The sequence below is a fragment of the Heterodontus francisci genome, chromosome 12, assembly GCF_036365525.1.
Source record: "Heterodontus francisci isolate sHetFra1 chromosome 12, sHetFra1.hap1, whole genome shotgun sequence".
NCBI classification, from domain to species: domain Eukaryota; kingdom Metazoa; phylum Chordata; class Chondrichthyes; order Heterodontiformes; family Heterodontidae; genus Heterodontus; species Heterodontus francisci.
The window spans coordinates 101,814,129-101,831,291 of NC_090382.1; the positions used below are offsets into that span (position 1 = coordinate 101,814,129).

The following is a 17,163-nucleotide window of genomic DNA, read 5'->3' on the forward strand; positions in this document are numbered from 1 at the left end:
CACTCACCGGAGAAGGAAAATCAACCAGATGTGCAATCAGTGACAATGCACACGCACACCATTAAGAGACTGGCATGATTTAATGACTATATGTGCAATACATGTGCAGAGAATAACGAGCTACTAATGCATGAGAACCGTTATGTGCATCGTGGATAACTTGGGCAACTCACAGTGTAAATGATAATGCAAGCAAATATTTTTGGTTTTTTTGCATGAAAATGGGGATGTTTGGGATAGAAATGCAATACTGTATTAATGTGCCTCCTGGCTTGTCATAGGCATGTGATCTCTACAATGAGGCACTCTGACTGGGGGCAGCCATCACAGCAGTTTCATTAAAGACAGAGTCCACACCAGACTGGTGTACTGTGAGCTCATAACAACCATAGCCATTGTCTTCTGTGCCCACTAAAAATTCCATTCTCCATCTGCCAACTCCATTGCTTTCACTAGCAGCCGTTCGAGGCTGAACCAGACTGTTCACAAAATTGGTGTCATATTTGACCACGAGATAAGCCTCCGACCATATATCCACGCCAACACTAAGACTTCCTATTTCCACCTCTGTAACATCGGCCAGCTATACCTCTGCCTCAACTCATCTGCCGCTGAACCATTGCCTTTGTTATCTCTAGACTTGACTTTCCAATGCACTCCTGGTTGGTCTCCCACATTTCATCCTCTGAAAACTTGAGGTCATCTGAAGCTGTGCTGCCTGTGTCCTTACTTGCACCAAGTGTGGTTAAGTGCCTTGGAACATCTTATTACGTTAAAAGTGCAACATAAATATAAGTTGTTGTTGTTTAAGATGCGCCTTGAAACCCATCATTTTGACCAAGTTTTTGCCTATCTGCATGAATCACCTTAAGTGATGCAGTATCAAATCTTGCTTTATAACACTACTGTGAAGTGCCTTGTATCGTTTTGTTACATTAAAGGCACTATTGTTACAACCAACCACTCAAGACAAAGCCCCCAATCAAAATATATAGTTCTGATTGAGGTGGGAGCAATGGACAGTCAAATCAGTTCCACCACTCCACAGATCGTCTAACTTAGTACTTTAAACTTTTCAAATTAAAGAAAGCCGCAGCCAAATTGACCATCTATTAACCCCTCAAATGAGGCTAACCAAACCAGGTGCCTTTAACTGTTTAATCAGAAAAATTTAATTCTTAAACACTACTAAGATATAAATAACATTTAAAATAGAAAAAAATTAGTGTCTTTGCAGATTTATGCTCCTGCTGAAGTGAATTCTTCCAATGTGGAACAGTCTAATGTTGCTTGAAGTCCTCATGGGCACTGTCATCTGATCCCTTTAAAGAGATGTGCTCCACAAAAGGCATAAAAAACATTCCTTAGATGAAGGAATTAGTGCTGGGAAATGGGGAATGGAAAAAAAAAAGGTTCTTCAACAGTAGAACAGTCTGTAGTATAGTTCAGCAGTTGAAGTGATGGTCTTCTTCTTCCAGCGATGAATTCAGCAATTACAGTTCAATAGTTAAAGTAATTGGTTATTTTCTTTGAAGAAATTAACCTGGCTTGGCCAATCAGAATTCTGAGAATATAATAAATAAGGTTTAAATAAACTGAGGGAGAGCTCTCATTTTCTTCAGTGTATGCTGGCTGACAGTCTATGTGTGTCTGTTAAGTGTGTCTGTACAAATCAGTTAGCCAGTTTTTCAAAAGGCAATCAGCAACATTTTATCCGGTCCTTGGTCTCTGAATGGCTGATGCCAGGTAACCAGGATGCATTCTTTGAAGCTGGTTGGTTCCCTCTCCGTATGGTTGGATCCAATAGCAACCAAAATGCATATTAGTAATTTCTGAGGCTTGCGTGTTCTTAAAGCAGTACTGATCCTTTTACAGCCTTAAAAGCACACTGCATACTTCCTGGAAAAAAACTACAGGGTCATAACACTATTTAAAAGCCCGTTTTTTTGTTGTTAATAATTGGAATAATTAAGTCAGAGAAAGTCCCATGCAGAATTTCATGGGTTTTAGCAAAATATCTGCCACCAGTGTTCACCTCCCCCATGTAAAATGGATACCTGTCTGCTCCAGTGCCTGACCCATGTTAACATAATCCTTCAAGAAACATCGCCGCAGTTTGTGTTGATGGAAATTTGTAAATTTATTTACAGTAAATGTCTGTCTACTTCAGTATTTAATATTTTGCACAGATTGTATACCTGTTCATTTTCTGTATGCCTTTCCTTCTTTTTCTCCATTTCTACCAAAGCTTTAAAATTTTCTCAGCCAGACTAATGCAGAGTCAGTTTATTTGCTGCTGAAATACAACTTCACAGCTGACAAAATTGAAAGGTTGGGAATTCTTTACTTACTGTCCAGGGAACAATCATGATGCTTTCTTACAGAAACATGGGGTAATTTGTATGATAATGTAAAAGGGTGATAATATACTGGCAGCGCATTTTATATCACAAAGATGACTTATTATTGCACGTGGTTAAAATTACCTGTTCACATTCTATCCCACACTAAATCCTCCTCAACCATCCCCACTGACATACACTCGCTCCTTTCTCTCAATACCTTGGATTTAATATCCTCATTATCATCGATAAATCACTCCACAGCCTCACCCCAGTTTACCTCTGCAACTTCCTGCAGGATAATCTCCTTTCACATTCCCTGTTATCCTCTTACTGTCCCCTCCCTCTATTCCAACATTGGTGTCAAACATTTTCTGTTTCCTCAGCTCTAACCTCTGGAACTCCCTCTCTAAACACCTCCACCTCTTGCTGTATATTCACTCACACTGAAAACCTATCTCTTTGCTGAAGCTTACCGTCACCTCTCTGAACTTTCTCATTAATACTGAAATCAAGTTAATTCTTTCTCAGTGAAGAATAATTTTTTCTTTCTTCAATATGATATGTTACTGAAAGCATTTGCTGGTTTTATTTTATAGTCCGTTATCAGTTATTAAAAAATGCTGCAATTCAGATTCTTTACCTTCTGATTTTGAACTGCCTCACTTACTTTGACTATTCCAGTTTCTATGGGGTGAAAGGGACAAGATGAACAAATATTGGCTGCTTCCTTGTTCCATTTCTACAACTGGTCAAGTGGTTACCCATTCACTTTCCTGTATTTATTCTACACTTCACACAAATGCAAATTCTTATCTTCTACTCCAAAGTGTCACTCTCAGCATTTCCCCGCTTCCTCGTCCAAAGCCCCACTCCCAGCATCTGTAATTTCCATATCCGACGATCACTCCTGTACATTGCGATTATTTCTATCATTCGCTCTACTATCGATGGCAATTGATTCCCTATCCTTCCCTCTTCCCTTAGTCCTGCACCCAGCTCAATGTTAATTTGAAAGCTAGAGTGTGCAGCAGCTGGAATTACTTCAAATAACAGCAGAACTCGGTTAGATTGACGTTGAGTGAGGAGAGGCCAGTTTTTTGTTCAACCTTGATATGTGCACCAGATCATCACTTGTTAACTGTAAGCATGAAGTTATGATGATTAACATGTATGTAACAGTTTGACATTAGTAACTTTTTGATATCAACTGTGAGGAAACTGCACTTACATTCGGTCACAGAAAAATCTGCTTCTCCTGTGAGAATAACGGATCTATTTTCCTGCACTTCACACACATACGACTTCTCATCCTCGACTACAACATGTTTGATTATCAGATAGACTGTGTTATTTAGTTGTATCTGGTCAGTTTTCCTCCTGTTCTGCTTAGATGAGTCTCTCTGTTTCCATTGAAGACTGACTGTATCTGAGAGTTTGGAGATGGTACAGCTGAGAGTAACATCACTGCCCACCTCAGGCCGCTGTGGACTTGACTCAACTGTGGAAAACAGATTAATATGAGTTAGTGTAGGTAGTTGCATGTACAATCCAATGATTAGCTTCTAAATGAGCATGTGCCCATTATCAGCACTTGTACCTTGATGCATTGAAGAGTCAGATCAGATTACACAAACATGCATTTTAGCAGTAGAATAAAATTGGCCTGAAAATTCTGGGTTCTACTCTGCCAGCGTAAGTGAGGCAGAACGGGGCTGGTGTCATCTATACCTGAACCTGCTGGAGTATCTGAGCTCAGATCAAAGTTTCATAGTTTGGCTGGCATTTGGGGATGCCCATACAATAATGGACTGGTGATAGAAAAACACCAGTGGTGAGTCTGGTGGAAATGTAGTACCCATATTATAAGTCATGGAAAAGGCATCAGTTCTACTCTGTGCTCAATGTGCCTGGAACATTTCAATAAGACTACCGAACACATGCATTGGAAGCTTGAGCACAAAATCCACATCAGAACTCATAACAGCCCCAGAGGTTATGAAAATCAGTGGGTCCCCAAAATACATCAGCACAGGGCTCCAAACATTGAGCCTCCATGAGGAATGGCACTTCAGAAAAAGTTTGTTCTAAAAATGCCCACCTTGACTTTCAGTTAGCAGTATGCTATAGATGGAGAAAAGCGATCCCACAACCAAAGGATCAGGTCAAAGCCCGGCCATATTGACACATGACGTGGTGAATGGTGATGGACAATTGAACAACTAACTGGAAGAGGAGGAGTCTCAATGAATATCGTTATCCTCAATTATGGTGGTGCCCAGCATGTCAGTGCAAAACACAAGGCTTAAGCGTTTGCAACCATCTTTGACCAAAAGTATGGAACGGATGATCTCCTTCAGAGGTCACCGATGCAAGTCTTCAGCCAATTCAATTCACTCCATGTGAAATCAACAAACGGCTGTGTGCACTTGTGCTCTGGATATAACAAGGTCTATGAGTCCTGACAACACCCGGCTGTAGTGCTAAATATTTGTGCTACAGAGCTAGCTCCACCTTGTCAAGCTGTTCCACTACAGCTACAACAAAGGCACCTACCTGATAAGGCAGACAATTGTCCAGGTTTCTCTTGTCCACAAAAAGCATAACAAATCAACCTGGCCTATTACCAGCCCATCAGAACACTCTCAATCATCAACAAAATGGTGCAAGGTGTCCTCATCAGGATTATCAAGCAGCACTTACTCAGCAATAACCCATTCACCAATGCTCTGTTTGGGTTCTTTCAAGGGCACTCGACTCCAGACCTCATTACAGCCTTGGTCCAAACATGAACAAAATAGCTGAATTCCAGAGGTGAGGTGAGACTGACTGCCCTTGACATCAAGGCAAGACTGAGTATGACATCTAGGGCCCTAGTAAAACTGGAGTCAATGGGAATCAGGGGGAAAACTCTCCACTAGCTGCAGTCATACTTAGAACAAAGAAGGATAGTTGTGGTTGTTCGAGTCCAATCATGTCAGTTGCAGGACATCACTACAGGAGTTCCTCAGAGCAGTGTCCTAGGCCCATGTTTAGCTGCTTCATCACTGAACTTCTTTCCATCATAAAGTCAGAAGTGGGGATGTTGATGATGGCAGTGTTCACTAGCATTCACAACTCCTCAGATAATAAAGCAGTCTGTCCCTGCATGCAGAGAGATCTGAACAATGTTCAGGCTTGGGCTGCTAAGAGGCAAGTAACATTTGAACCACACAAATGCCAAGTAATGACCACCTTGAACAAGGAAGAATCTGACCAACTGCCCTTGACATTCAATGGCATTACCTTCACTGAATTCCCTCAGCATCAACATCATGGGGGTTACCATTGACCAGAAACTGAACTAGACCAGCCATATAAATACTGTGGCTACAAGAGCAGGTCACAGGCTGGGAATTCTGCAGCAAGTAACTCACCTACTGACTCTCCAAAGCCTGTCCAGCACCTACAAGGGACAAGTGAAGAGTGTGAAGGAATCCTCTCCACTTGCCAAGATGAGTGTAACTGAAAAACACACAAGAAATTTGACACCATCCTGGACAAAACAGCTCACTTAATAGGCAACTAAAAACAGAAAGTGATGGAAATACCCAACAGGTCTGGCAGCATCTGTGGAGTGAGAGGCAGAGTTAACGTTTCAGGTCTGTGACCTTTCATCTGAACTGGTCACAGACCTGAAACGTTAACTCTACTTCTCTCTCCACAGATGCTGCCAGACCGGCTAAGAAATTCTAGCACTTTCTGCTTTTATTTCAGATTTCCAGCATCCACAGTATTTTGCCTTTATTCCACTTAAGTGGCATCTCATCTACCACCGTAAACATTCACCCCCTCCAGCACTGGTACACAGTGGCTGCAATGTGTACAATCTACAAGATGAACTGCAGCAACTCCCCAAGTCTCCTTCGACAGCACCTTCCAAACCTGCTATCTCTACCGCTTAAAAGAACAAGGGTAATAGACTCACGGGAACACCACCATGTGCAATTTTCCCTCCAAGTCACACAGCATCCTGACTTGGAACTATATCGCCGTTCCTTCACTATCAATGGGTCAAAATCCTCATACATCCTCCTTAACAGCACTGTGGGTGTATCCTACACCATATGAAGGCAATTCACCAGTACTTTCTCCAGGGCAATTATAGCTGGGCAGTAAATGCTGGCCTTGCAGTGACACTCACGTTCCATGAACGAATAAAAAAAGTTTCCACATGCAACATGGCTAGTAATTATTACATTTTCAACAGGGATGTTATTTCCAAGCTAAGGCAAAATAATGGTAGCATCCACTAGCTGCTGGTGCATAACAATTTGGTGCCTGCCCCCATGTGGCATTCGCCATGTACCACTCACTTTGTCCCATGAGTTAACTTTCTATTCTGGGCAACTCATTATGGTGCAGTTTGGGATAACACCTCCAGACTAGTGCAGTCAGGATGATATTTTAACCACCATGACACTTTAGGATTGGATTACATTCTCTATCAAGTGCATTTGACAGTGACCTTAGGCTTATTTAGATGCTAATCACACATACCTACCAGGTTGTGCAGCTATTTAGCAACATTGTTAGTTGGCGGAATTGAGATGGTTCAATTTAACCAATCTTCTCTGTGTTGTTTTTTCCTAATTTCCTGACTACAAGTTGCACGGATACTTGACTCATGGTGTTAGACAACCAAATGAGATATCAAACAGGTTCATTGGATTACAATCAGGAGCAGTGAAATGACCAATCTTGTACCTTTGCCTAGTGCTGAGGCTTATTACTTACTCCAAATAATCTATTGGTTTGGTAACAGAACTGAATACCTCTTACAAAAAGTGCGCCAGTGTAAAAGCCATAATTTCTGAGGTAGATTCCTTCTTTGTTATTTCTGGTGAAATTGCTTTTCCTCATATCGACCATGTCAGCAGAAACAATGAACAAAATCTTTCCCTGATTGTTTTAATGAGAGATGCATTTTGCACTGGGTGATACAAATCTCACATGATCTCTTATTATACGTGAAATTATTTACAGAAAAATAATTTTATTGATTCATTTCTCAAATGTTATTTCACTTACCTTTGATACCAAATATGTCGTACTGCTTCAGGATTTTATAACTCGGCTGTGTTTGAGTTAAGATGAATGATCCTGCAAGTTTAAATGTAGGTTTAATTGTCAGATTAATGGTACCACGGTCCCGTTTTATTTTATTGTGTAAGAATCTGCTTCTAAAGTATTCACTCCATTCTGTTTTCCACCAGCCTAATTTCTCTTTGTGAAAAGTACCCAGCTGCTGGATTTCTTGTCCTGAGTGTGGTTTCCATTCCCAGACAAAATGTTCATTTCCAGGACTGTCTGGTCCTTTTAAGGAAACGTCATCTCCCTTATCCAAAAAATAAATATGATGTGGGTTTCCTGTTAGAAAGAAGAACAATGTAAGCGTTATAATATCAAATCAAATTACCTTAATCCAATTTTGTCATTATTAATGTTAATTTATTTAGTCATATTTTTATAATCTGATCATGTTGCCTTCATCGCACAATTATGCAAAAATACAGAACAATCCCATTATACATTCAATGTATCTATTTCGAGACTCATCTGAATATCTGGTCAGAGTAGGTAGTGAGAAACTGTTTCTACTCATGAAAGGTTCAAGAACGAGAGGGCACAGATTTAAAGTAATTGGCAAAAGAAGCAAAAGTGACATGAGGAAGAACTTTTTCACGCAGCGAGTGATTAAGTTTTGGAGTGCACTGCCTGAGAGTGTGGTTGAGGCAGGTTCAATTGAGGTATTCAAAAAGGAATTAGACTGCTATCTGAAAAGGAAAAATGTGCAGGGTTATGGGGAGAAGACAGGGGAGTGGTATTAGGTGAATGCTCATTCTGAGAGCTAGTGCAGCCACGATGAGCTGAATGGCATCCTTCTGTGCTTTAACAATTCTGTGATATATCACTATAGAAAATAATGAAAATAAAATGAGCAGACATTGTTAAATCCATGTTACAGAAAGAATGGCTGCAAATCTCCTTGTGACTCCTGGTCTACAGAGTACATTATTTTAGCTGGTGTTGACACGATGGACCGAACCTGCACTGTAACAGTTCTGTGATTCTGTGATTATCGGGTGCACAGGAGCTGGCAGGAGAGAAATTGGAGCAGGATATGGTTATGTCAGGTCTCCTGTTTGTTCTATGATGGGGCTTCCCAAGGTGCTGGGAGATCAGACGGTGCCTGTGTCCTCATCCCCTTGTCTGAAAAGACACCTGACGGAGATAAACCAAATCTTGGAACATGACTTTCAGCCTCTATCCTCCAAATCCTTTGCTATTTCTGTGAAGATGACAACGCAGCTGTGAAGGTGACATTTAACATTAACACATTTCGATACTTCCAGGTGGCTTCTGGTGACATTAGTCACATCATCAGTCAATAGTTCATCATTACCAATCCCTGGACTGCATTTTTAACTGTGAATCATCATGTGCCTTTATTTCAAGGCAAACAGTTAAGTAATACTGGATACTCAAGGATAACAGTAAAATCCTCATTGTAACTAATAGTTTATTTACATTTTCACAAGGGAACTTGTCTAAAGCAGTAAATACCGTGTGTCTCTTGATAAAAGAGCAATTTTCATCAACATTACCAAAAACACTGGTTCTGTGCACACTGTATTCAAAGCAAAATTTAAGGAAAGCCTTTGGATACTAAACTAGAATGATATAGAATTTATCGTACAGAAATGGGCCATTTGGCCCAACCTGTCTGTGCTGGACACTTACAAACAAGGTGAGGGTGGGTACATAAATCGCATAATTTCTGCCCACCTCAGGAAACCCCAACATAGGACAAAAATTACCCCGCTTCCCCTTAAATGCGTTTATGCCACATACCTCAACTACGTCATGTGGTATCAAGTTCCACATTTTAACCACTCTGAGTAAAGAAACCTTGGAGGATTTATTAGAGGATTTATTAGTGGCAATATTGTATTTGTGACCCCGAGTTTTAAACTACTCCACAAGTGGAAACATCTTCTACCCTATTGAGCGCCGTCATAATCTTAAAAACTCTATAAGGTCGTTCCTTGCTGCATGCAAGAGTAGATAGACTGATGGATGGAATAATGGGTTGGATAAAGCAGTTGAAGAACAATGAGAAATTGGTCATGATTTTCATTTTATTAAGTTGTTCCATTGTTGGAATTTGAAAAGTGAACTCCTGCATCTTGTTGAAAGGAGCTGGGACATGGAAATAAAGACCTTACCTCCTTTCTGAATAGTAGGTAAGAAATTTCACTGAACACTATTATTAAGTAAAATGACAGTATTTACATTTGACAGAAATATAACACTTACTTTGTGCGAGAACAGTCTGAAGTGGGAATACAAAGAAACTTAACATCAAACCAGCTGGTATTTTGCTGCAGAAAAATTGTTGACTCATTTTGCATATTCAGTCTCTTTCTCTGTAAGAAATATACAGATAGCTATAGATACATATAGATATAACACCAGAAAACCACCTGAAGTAAAACTGAGGTCCATAATAGCTCTGTGGAGAGCCGATGGACTCGATGGCTGAATGGCCTCCTTCTGTGTCGTAAATGACTCTATGAATCTATGACACAATGATTAACTCTGCAGACTGTGAAGAAGAGGAAATGAGATAAAACAGCTTGATGAATTATTGCTTACACTTCCACACTTACGAAATATTTCACCATAATTTTCACTTCCACACAGCTTAATAAAACTGATCAGAAAACTGATGCGTTTTATATAACTGATACTATGAATTAACATTTTCTCATTCACTATTGTACCAAGCATATAAACGCTATGGTAACTGGTGCTGGTCAGAGGCTGAATATTCTGCGGTGAGTAGCTAGTTTCCTGACTCCGCAAAGCCTCTCCACCATTTACAATGTACACGTCAGGCAGGTGATGGAATTTTCTTCACTTGTGAGGATAAGTGCAGCTGCAACAATGCTCAAGAAGCTCGACACCTTCCAGGACATACAGTCTGCTTGATTGACAACTTAAACAATCACTCCTTTTTGGTAACATATCCAAAACCTGCAACTCCACCACCTAGAAGGACAAGACGAGCAGGTGCATGGGATCACCATCACTTCCAAGTGGCCCTCAAAGTCATATTTCATCCTGACATGAACACCTATTGCCATTCCTTCATCATTGCTTGGTCAAAATCTTGGAACTCCCTACCTAGCAGCATTGTGGGAGAACCTTCAACATATGGTCAGCAGCAGTTCAAGAAGAAGGCTCATCACCACCTCCTCAAGGACAACTAGATAAGGGGAAAATGCCAGTCTTACTAGTGATGACCATATTCTAAGAATGATTAATTCACAAAAAAATGGTTACACATTTTAAAAGACCTTTTCCAGCTGTTTTGCATCCCAGTGAAAGGATATTACAGGATACCATCTCACAACACAATGTAAAATAATATAAAATACTGGTCAGGGGTAGGGTTGAAAGAACAAGTCATCAAAAGGAAAGTCTTGATGTGTGCATCTGAGCCAAATCAGAGTCAACTTAATTCCATCACTCCTGTGCACAATTACATCTTGAACCTCAGTTGTGTGATCTATTCCCTCAGGTTGGGGCACTGCGTATTGAGCAATGAAATTCTTTGCAAATGTAATTGTATTCAATCAGCATGTTGGAGTTGGAAGCCATCTATCTTGAGGACTAATAGCCTGGAAATTAGTCTGTGCAGCTCCTTTTTTAGGGCACTAAATCATGTCATAATTTTCAAAAAGGACATTTAGAATGCGGGAGGTGGTGGCATTTTGGTAATGTCACTGGACTAGTAACTCAGAGGGTGAGATTAATGCTCTGGGGACATGGGTTTGAATCCCACCATGAAAGATTGTGAAATTTGAATTCAATTAATAAATCTGGAATTAAAAGCTAGTCCAACAGAGACCATGAAACCATTGTTGTAAAAACCCATCTGGTTCACTTTTGTCCTTTAGGGAATAAAATCTGCTGTCCTTACATCTGCTGTCCTACTCTGGTCTACATGTGACTCCAGATCCCCACCACTGTGGTATACTCTTAACTGTTCTCTGAAATGGTCTAGCAAGCCACTCAACTCAAGGGCAAGTTGGGATAGGCAACAAATGCTGGCCTTGCCAGTGACGCCTGCATCCCATGAAAGAATGAAAAAAAAGATGTCCTAGGCTTGAAATAATTGTGTTCTAATGAATATAACCATCTTCCTTTGTTCCAGGTATGACTCCAGTCATTGGAGAGTATTTCCTCTCATCTGCATTCACATCAGTTTTACTGGGGCTGCTTGGTGTCACACTAGGTTAATCGTTGCCTTAAAGTGCAGTATTATAAACATATGTTCTTTCTTTATAACTCCTGTGTGCAAGCATGTATATATGTATGTGAACATGTGTAACCATTTTACAGACCTACACTTTCTTTTTATTCGTTCTTGGGATGTGGGCATCACTGGCAAGCTGGGGATCTCAGGAAGAGACCAAGATGGATTATCCACTCAGCTCATTTGGCTTCACTTCACTGGCATTGCATATAGAATCATAGAGAGATACAGCACTGAAACAGGCCCTTTGGCCCACCGAGTCTGTGCCGACCATCAACCACCCATTATTACTAATCCTACATTAATCCCATATTCCCTACCACATCCCCACCTTCCCTCAATTCTCCTACCACCTACCTACACTAGGGGCAATTTACAATGGCCAATTTACCTATCAACCTGCAGGTCTTTGGCTGTGGGAGGAAACCGGAGCACCTGGCGGAAGCCCACGCGGTCACAGGGAGAACTTGCAAACTCCGCACAGGCAGTGGCCAGAACCGAACCCATGTCGCTGGAGCTGTGAGGCTGCAGTGCTAATCACCGCACCGCTGTGCCTCTCCCTTATATGTTAAGGGAGAGGATTGTGACAGATATGGAGAGATATCAGGCACAAGTTCACTGCAGCTGGGGCAGGCAGAAATGATAATGCAGGTGTCAGCTCACAGGAGAGTGAGGTTGTGCACTAGTTCTGCTGCAGAGGATTTAGATATTGACTTTGATGAACCAGATTGCAGGTTGTATAAATACCTAAATGCACTGCAGAGCCTGCCGGAAAGTTTATGGAGGAGCATGGAGGAGTCCGGCATTTACTTGGCTCAGGCCTTAGTACAGATCTTGGATTCCATCCTTTACACTATGGATGGAGTAGCTACCTCCAGAAGCACATCTGTGGAACCAGCCATGATGCAACAGCTGATGGCCGATATGTGAGCTTCTATTGCAGCATAGCCAACACCAGTCAATCTCTGAGTCATTCAGTGGAAGCTCAAACTGTTATCATGTAAAGTTAGTTTGCTGCCATTGACACTTAAGGCTGTTGCCATCTTGGCTTTAGCTGCCAGTGTGCGAAAAGGCTTCCAGGACATCACAGCACTGCTGCAATCTGTTTTCCGACAGATATGCTCCCAAAGACCAGCTGTGGATATCGCCTCCTGCTGAGATCCCTTCTCCCCTTCTCCCTCTTCCTCTCCTAGCAGCTTGTCCTGCTCTGTGTGACCTCTTCTCATTCTCCCTGTCATGTTTAATGCCAAGAGGAAGCCGTTCTAGGCTATACGAACATACGAATTAGGAGCAAGAGTAGGCCACTCAGCCCTTCATAAGGATTCTGCAAGAGGATATAGATAGGTTGAGTGAGTGGGCAAAAACTCAGCAGATGGAGTTCAATGTAGGAAAGTGTGAGGTCACGCACTTTGGTAGGAAGAATCAAATGGCAGACTTTTATGTAAATGGAGAGAGACTTCAAAAAAGTGTAGCACAGAGGGATCTGGGTGTTTTTGTGTACGAAACACAAAATGTTAGCATGCAGGTGCAGCAAGTAATTAAGAAGGCAAATGGAATTTTGGCCTTTATTGCTCGGGGGTTGGAGTTTAAAAATAAGGAAGTCTTTTGTTACAACTGTAGAGGGCGTTGGTGAGGCTGCACCTGGAGTACTGTGTACAGTTTTGGTTCCCGTACTTAAGAAAGGATATACTGGCTTGGAGGCAGTTCAAAAGGATTCACTAGGCTGATTCCTGGGATGAAGGGGTTGACTTATCAAGAATGGCTAAACAGGTTAGGCCTTTATTCGTTAGCGTTTAGAAGAATGAGGGTTGATCTTACTGAAACGTACAAGATTCTGAGGGGGTTTGACAGGGTAGATGTTGAGAAGATGTTTCCACTAGTGGGGGAATCTCAAACTAGGGGACATAGTTACAGAATAAGGGAACACTCATTTAAAACTAAGATGCAAAGGAATTTCTTCTCTCAGAGGCTGTTGAATGTCGGGAATTCTATACCCCAGAGAGTTGTGGAGGCTAGATCACTGAAAGTATTTAAAGAAGAAGTACATAGATTTTTGAAATATCAGGGAGTTGAGGGCTATGAGGAGCTGGCACGAAAAAGGAGTTGAGTTCTGGGGCAGATCAGCCATGATCTTATTGAATGGCGGGAAAGGCTTGAGAGGCCGAATGGCCTAGTCCTGCTCCTAGTTCTTATGTTATTATTGTACTTCGCCATTCAATAAGTTCATGGCTGAACTGATTACTCCACATTTCCACCTACCCCTGATAACCTACCCCCGCTTGCTTATCAAGAATCTATCTACCTCTGCCTTAAAAATATTCAAAGACTCTGCTTCCACGGCCTTTTGAGGAACAGAATTCCAAAGATTCACCACCCTTTGAGAGAAAAAATTTCTCCTCATCTCTGTCTTAAATGGGAAACCCCTTATTGTTAAACAGTGACCTGTAGTTTGAGATTCCCCCACAAGGGGAAACATCCTTTCCACATCCACCCTGGCAAGACCCCTCAGGATCTTCTATGTTTCAATCAAGTCGCGTCTTACTCTTCTAAATTCCAGCAGATACAAGCCTAGCCTGTCCAATCTTTCCTCGTAAGACCGCCCGCCCATTCCAGGTATTATTCTGGTAAAGCTTCTCTGTACTGCCTCCAATGCATTTTCATCCTTCTTTGAATAAGGAGACCAGTACTGTACACAGTACTCCAGATGTGGTCTCACCAATGCTCTGTATAGCTGAAGCATAACCTCCCTACTTTTGTATTCAATTCCCCTCGCGATAAATGATAACATTCTATTAGCTTTCCTAATTATGTGCTGTACCTGCATACTAGCCTTTTGCGATTCATGCACTGGGACACCCAGATCCCTCTGCATCTCAGAGCTCTGCAATCTCTCACCATTTAGATAATATGCTTCTTTTTTATTTTTCCTGCCAAAGTGGACAATTTCACACCTTCCCACTTTATACTCCATTTGCCAGGTCACCTATGTCTGGAAGCAACTGTTCTGCGTACAAATCTTTAAGTCATTAAAAAAGTACTTCAGCATGAGCCAGACTGTTCCCTGCAGATGACTGGAACCTTTAACATGTAGTGAAAAGCATCCAAAATGTGTGGAATTGCATTAACAGGCAGAAGAAATAAACCAGCAACAAGGCCGTGCAGTTGATGATCTTTTTACATAGCACTGATGGGGAAGTCCTTCATGCCATTAAATGTGTACTCAGCTATGGGACATTAATAGACTGTGTAGGCTGCAGTGTTGATCTCTAAAATCTTAAAATTAGCATTAGATGCTGATTGATGCCATGGTCTGCCTGCTCAGCATGCTGCCAGCTGACATTAGGTATGTGCATGCTAACCTTTTGATCAATATAGCATCAAGAGCACTTCACAATGTGAACACAATGTGAACACATAAACCAGAGGCTGGTTTATAAGGGCAGGAGCATTGTATCATTTCACACACACTGGGCTGAAGTTTGTTGAGCTCCTGACGTCGGGCTCCGTGATGAAGGGGCCCGGAAGATCGGAGCGACAGCGGCCCACCACAGAGCCCGACACCAGGAATCCCAGGCCTGATCTTCCCGGTGGTGGGGAAGCTCCATGTCGGGACATCCGCTGCCCTGCGGTGGGACCCATATTTCAATATTCAAATTACCTATTTAAACCCATTTAAGTGGAAGCCGGAGCGATCTTACAGGCAGTTCCACATCTTCCGAGTAACAGCGGCACTCCCCGCCTTAACATTCCCTGGTGCCTTAACAAAGCTGGTGTCACTGAGGTGGAGAAGGTGGGAACTCTGCATTTGTAGTGAAGTTGGGGGAGGAGGTGGCCAACTCCTCACTTAGGTCAGTTACGGGGTTGAAATTGGTCAACTCTGCACTTAGTGCTGTTAGGATGAAAAAGGGGTAAACTGGGCTTTTCTGCTGTAGAAGTTGGGGGCGGGTCAAACTTTATTTTTTGTTGCAGTTGTGGGGTGGGGATGGGGTCAATTTTGATCTGTCAACACAGGCCTTTAAAAATGGAGCCAGCACCTGCGCAGAAGCCGAGGCCGCCCTCACCACGTGATTAGGGGGGGGGCGGCCGTCATGCATATTAGAGCCGCCGTGCACTACATTGCGGCAGCATGGCGGCCCGTGCATGTGGGCCACCATTTTTTTTCACTCGCTGCCACGTCCAGCGACACGACAATAAAATTCAACCCACTATATTACTGTGCTGATAAAGGAAATCTAAGATAACTCATAGTTGTTTGGTAGTACAAAACATTGATAACTCAATGGGACAATTTAAGACTGCAAGGTGTAATTTCCAAGTTCATTTAGAAGGGAACAGGTTTCAGGCAGATGCTTCTGTCAGTCAGAGCTTCCACTTTTCCTTGTATTATATTCAATGAAGGAGCTGAACCAAAAGTAAGAACAGTCTTCAAGCTCATACTAAGGACTGTCAAAGAAGTTTGTTTGTAATGGTGCATCTGTTCTCTTACATTTTATTTTGTTTGATTCCTTAACTTTCTCTTTCTCTGTGAGACGTTTTCAACTAAATCGGACATCATTGATCAAAGAACTGAGTAGCCAGCAGAACTTTGAAGGATAATAAAAACCTCAAATAGAACCAGAGTATCACTGGGGAAACCAGAAACCCAAACTGACTTTTGGCGACCACTGATACAACAACAGCTTGTATTTATATAGCACCTTTAACATAGTAAAACATCCCAAGGCACCTCACAGGAGTCTTATCAAACGAAATTTGACGTCAAGCCAAATAAAGACATATTAGGGAAGACGACCAGAAACTTGGTAAATTGTTAAGTTTTAAGGAGCATCTCAAAGGAGGAAACTGAGATAGAGAGGCAGAGAGGTTCAGAAAGGGAATACTAGAGCTTGGGGCCACGACAGCTGAAGGCACAGCCTCCAATGGTGGAGTGATGAAAATCGGGGATGCTCAAGGGGGCAGAACTGGAGCAGCACAAATATGTTGGAGGATTGTAGGGCTGGAGGTGATTGCAGAGATTGGGAGAGGCGAATCCATGGAGGGATTTCAAAACAAGGAAGAGCATTTTAAAATTGTGGTGTTGCTTAACCGGGAGCCAGTGGAGGTCATCGAGCACTGGAGTAATGAGTGAACGGGACTTGGTGCAAGTTAAGACACAGAAAGCAGAGTTTTGGATGACTTCAAGTTTACAGAGGGTAGAATGTGGGAGGCTGGCCAGGAGTGCATTGGAATAGTCACGTCTAGAAGGAAGAAAGGGATTGATGAAAATGTTACATTGACCAGGCAACATGCAGGAAAGCTTCAAATGCGTAAATCAGCAGATGGCAGTCATTGAGTTGTAAGAAACTTACTTCATGGAGTTTTGTGAAAAAGGAGATGAAACCAAATAAATAATTACCTGATGTCTTGAATAGGCTGAAGAGGAGCAGGGTGCAACAGGAATTGATCTGAAGGAGTGAA

At 41.9% G+C, this 17,163-nt stretch overlaps 1 protein-coding gene across 1 annotated transcript in view; it reads right to left on the reverse strand.

Annotated features, from left to right (window-relative positions):
• The window catches only part of LOC137375719 (uncharacterized), a 66,873-nt gene that overhangs the window by 49,352 nt on the left and 358 nt on the right, over positions 1-17,163 (reverse strand). The window contains exons 3-5 of the mRNA XM_068043103.1: positions 17,102-17,150; positions 7,413-7,751; positions 3,574-3,843 (exon numbers count right to left, since the gene is read on the reverse strand). Coding sequence (XP_067899204.1) covers positions 3,574-3,843; positions 7,413-7,751; positions 17,102-17,150 — 658 coding nt within the window. The remainder of the gene's footprint in view (positions 1-3,573; positions 3,844-7,412; positions 7,752-17,101; positions 17,151-17,163) is intronic.